The sequence below is a fragment of the Haliotis asinina genome, chromosome 1 (genome assembly GCF_037392515.1).
Source record: "Haliotis asinina isolate JCU_RB_2024 chromosome 1, JCU_Hal_asi_v2, whole genome shotgun sequence".
Classification (NCBI taxonomy): domain Eukaryota; kingdom Metazoa; phylum Mollusca; class Gastropoda; order Lepetellida; family Haliotidae; genus Haliotis; species Haliotis asinina.
In genome coordinates this window covers 1,078,130-1,082,500 of record NC_090280.1, presented here as the reverse complement: position 1 = coordinate 1,082,500, position 4,371 = coordinate 1,078,130, and the positions used below count along the sequence as shown (strand labels likewise).

Below are 4,371 nucleotides of genomic sequence, written 5' to 3'. Positions count from 1 at the left end.
AGCAGTAGTAGCAGCAGCAGTAGTAGTAGCAGCAGCAGCAGTAGTAGCAGTAGCAGCAGCAGTAGTAGCAGCAGCAGTAGTAGTAGTAGCAGTAGCAGCAGCAGTAGTAGCAGTAGCAGCAGCAGTAGTAGCAGCAGCAGCAGTATCAGTAGCAGCAGTAGTAGTAGCAGCAGTATTAGTTGTAGCAGTAGTAGTGGTAGTAGTAGTAGTTGTAGCAGTAGTAGTAGCAGCAGCAGTAGTAGTTGTAGCAGTAGTAGTAGTAACAGCAGCAGTAGTAGTAGTATCAGTAGCAGCAGCAGCAGCAGTAGTAGTAGTAGTAGTAGTAGTAGTAACAGCAGCAGTAGTAGTATCAGTAGCAGCAGCAGCAGTAGTAGTAGTGTCCAGCAGCAGCAGCAGTAGTAGTAGCAGTAGCAGCAGTAGCAGCAGCAGCAGCAATAGCAGTAGTGTTAGCAACAACAGTAGCAGTAGCAGCAGCAGCAGTAGTAGTAGTAGTAACTCTGTAGTAGTAACTGCTGTGGTAACTCCAGCAACCGGTGCTTGTCGAAGGGGCAGACTGGTGAGGTTGGTGACCAGGTACGGTAATTCCGACCCACCTAGCTACCTAGCTACCTATATAGCTAGGTACCTTCCTACCTACCTACCTACCTACCTACCTACCTCTACCTACCTCCCTCCCTCCCTCCCTACCTACCTACCTACCTACCTACCTACCTACCTACCTACCTACCTACCTACATACATACATACATACATACATACATACATACATACATACATACATACATACATACGTGTGTGTGTGGTGGTGGTGGGGGGGTAGTGGAGAGGGAGAGACAGACGGAAGACCCATCTACTGTAGTTACAAGTGAGTAACAATAGATATGTACGCAATTGCCTACATTGATCAAGTAGGGGCATGGCAAGTTCCCGGTTGGAGAGAGATACCAGGGGCATATACAACGTCAAGCCACACACTACCATCTGTCTGCGAGACGAACTAGTCGTTTTTCTTTTTCTCTCCCACATACCCCACTTCGATGATGCATCCCCGGTTTGAGGAGCAGCAACCTCGTGTAGAGTTCAGCGCGTGCTATCGGGTGGTAATGTGAGAACATCCCTGGACATCGTCCAACGCCTTCAAAACCTTCAGACACCGTCCAACACCTACAGACAACGTCTAACACCTCTAGACATCAGGATCATGTGTCTCAAACTGTACCAAGACTCAAATGGCGTAAAGGAGATCTATGTTTAGGAATACCCACGTATATTATCAACAGACAGCAGTCTGCGTATAGGGATCTACATATATTATGAACAGATCACAATCTTCGAATCTACGGATAGGAATAGCTAACTGGAATTTACGAGCGGGAACTTTTTTAGGTTTTAGAATTTAACAGAATGTAATTTTTATCAGCAGAAAGGGACAAAAGTGTAGTTGCAAGTCTGAACGTTGATGGTTATTGGTGAAAGAAGAAATATAATACTTGACCATAGGGCTTGAAACAGGAAGGTATGTCTGGCCATGCCATGTTCGAAACACGTACTAGGATACGTCCTTCATTCAGGGTCGAAAGGAAACATGCCGGATACATCGACATCCATCTTGTTTTAGGCCTCACGCTGTACTAATCCGTCTGTCACTGTGGGTAACGCAAAAGGCTGCAGTGTTGGGGAACCTTCATGAATATTATCCGACATCTATGAAGTTTGAGGGGAGGGGTTCAGGGAGTTCAAACCGTCATATCTCATATCAATACGCGTATATAAAACGGTCATACCTGATATCAAGAAGTGTCATACATCTCACGTCAACACATGTGGATATAACTGTCATATCGCATATCAGCACGTGTATATATAACCGGCATGTGTCATATCAACATTCGTATATATATAACGGTCATGTCTCATATCAACACATGTATACATAACCGTCATATCTCACATCAACACTTGTATATATAACCGTCATATCCCATATCAACATGTATAGAGACAACCGTCATATCTCATCTCAATACGTGTATATATAACCGTCATATCGCACATCAACATGTATAGAGATAACCGTTGTATCTCATCTCAACACGTGTAGAGATAAACGTCGTATCTCATCCCAACAAGTGTAGATATAACTGTCATATCTCATATCAACACTTGTATATATAACCGTCATATCTCATGGCAACACGAGTAAATATAGCTGTCACAACGATAATGATGCGTATTTGAGTGGCGCTGAGCTCCACAGGGGCGTCCTCACAGCGCATACAAGAGACACGGAAACGTTGGTGGCAGGACAAGGTCGATCCCTTTAGCAGATGGGTTCCATGTAGTGGCAGCTGCAACAGTAAAGAACTGGTGACTATCCTCGCCGCTTGATTTTGCACTTTTTGATGTTTGATGAGGAATGAGGTGTGTTGTTGATATGTTCACAAGCAGACTATTGCAGTAGAATGTGCGTGTCAGAATCAAGCATCGAGCGAGCATTAAAGCTGAGACCTCAGTTATGACATGACGACTTTTCCCCAGTTTCTCACTTGAAACTGACAACTTCTCATACGTTGTTCACTTGTTGTTCCATTGACAACCAAGTATCAATTAGGACGCCAAGATTGTTCACAACAGGGGGCATGTCAGTGCTTGTCTGGTCAGTGTGTCTTGAAACATCTAAAAATAGTTTGGTCTTAGGCCCAATAACAGCAGCTTCCGTCTTCACCTCTTTTAGCTGAAGAATTTTCACAGTCATCCATTCTTTAACATCAGATATGGAATGTTCCATCATTGCCCATGCCATGTGATGTTCCCATTGCTCTGTTGCATCATACATCTTCGTGTCGTCAGCGTAAAAGTCATTGTTCATTTTCTGTTCGTCAAGATGCTGACCCAACTGCTTCGTGTAGGGGGTGAACAAGACTGGCCCCAGCGCAGATCCCTGGGATACGCAACAGGAGAGATGGACTCTTTGTGAGTTCACTGGGTAGCAACTTCTGGAGGACAATCGTGTCAAAGGCTGACGATAAATCCAGAATCCGCTGCCGTGCATACCACTGGGGCATGAGCCGCATGTCTTGGTGCCATGTCTGTCTGTCTGTATGTGTAATTCATACTACAGGTTCCTCGAAGCCTACGCTGGTCTTCATAGACGACTCGATGGATTTGGTGGCCGCTCAGTCCAAGTTCGCTGGTTATCGTCACTCACTATATTGCACCCTGGATTATCCAGACGCGCCCACAACAGTCAGCCCACACACAGAAAGAATGGTGGGGCGTTACGCAACGCAACTACACCTTTTCGTTATACGAGTTTGCTCGTGCGAATATGAATGACTCAGAGTGTATAGCTGTGAAAGTAATGTTCAAACATACACACTGACACACCAGGACAATATATAACATTGTTATCATGTACTATCCCTACTACTATCCCTGGGGGATGGGGTTAAATTGCAGATTACATGAACCACCTACCCGTTTCCTTCTTCTTCTTGAAGCCGAATAGTTGCAGGAATCCTCTAAACGGCATGTTGCGTCCCTGCTTGTCAGTCGGTCGTGTGACTGTCTGGCCTGCTGGTTCGCTGTCACGTATTTCACTTCCGTGTTGAGGGTCCTCTGTCAACCACAGTGTCAAAAACTTCTTCCTCATATACGTCTCCGTTGTAGCGCCAATCGCCTCGTTGTAACGCAGCGTCAGCGTTCAGTATGTGTAGTTATCCAACCCTTCCCATTGCGACCTCAGCAACAGCTGAGCGTTATAAAAGTACATTGTGACACTCTGTGCGCGGTGTTGTTTGTTTCTACCATCACGTACGTAACTACAATAATCAGTTTACTGGGATACATTCACGTCGACATGTCGTGTTGTTTAGTGGGTGTGGCCATGTAGTTTAACACTGTTGTCAACAATATTCGCCTGCATAAAGAGGTCTGTACAAACACCGATTCAGTAGCAGGCAAACGTGTGGTTGAAATGATGAACAGATATTCACGCCACAGCCACTTTACCGCGGTCAGTCCAACATGAACTATTTGGATCGACTATGAAATGGGTCCACCTGGTACGTGAGTGGGCGGGTGGGTGTGGAGTGGGTGTGGGTGTAGGTGTGGGCAGGTGGGTGTGGCGTGGGTGTGTATGGGTGGATGGGTGAAGGTGTAGGTGTGCGCGGGTGGGTGTGGTATATGTGTAGGTGTGGGTTTGTGTGGGTGGATGGGTGTGGGTGTTTTCGTGTGTGGGGAGGGGGGGTGGGGGTGGGTGTAGGTGTGTTTGTGTGCAAGTGGGTGTGGTGTGATGTGGTGTGGGTGTATGAATGGGTGGGTGTAGGTGTGGGTGTGTGCGGATGGGTGTGGGTGTGGGTGTGTGTGTGG

General features: G+C 46.3%; 1 protein-coding gene across 2 annotated transcripts in view; it reads right to left on the bottom strand.

Moving 5' to 3' along the window:
* The window catches only part of LOC137286211 (uncharacterized), a 22,390-nt gene extending 18,722 nt beyond the window's left edge, over positions 1-3,668 (bottom strand). The window contains exon 1 of one of the 2 annotated variants that reach the window (XM_067817934.1): positions 3,478-3,668. In XM_067817934.1, the coding sequence (XP_067674035.1) occupies positions 3,478-3,652 (175 nt within the window). In that variant the 5' untranslated portion in view covers positions 3,653-3,668. The remainder of the gene's footprint in view (positions 1-3,477) is intronic. The other variant, XM_067817942.1, reaches the window with a different exon arrangement.
* Positions 3,669-4,371: the final 703 nt, after the last annotated feature.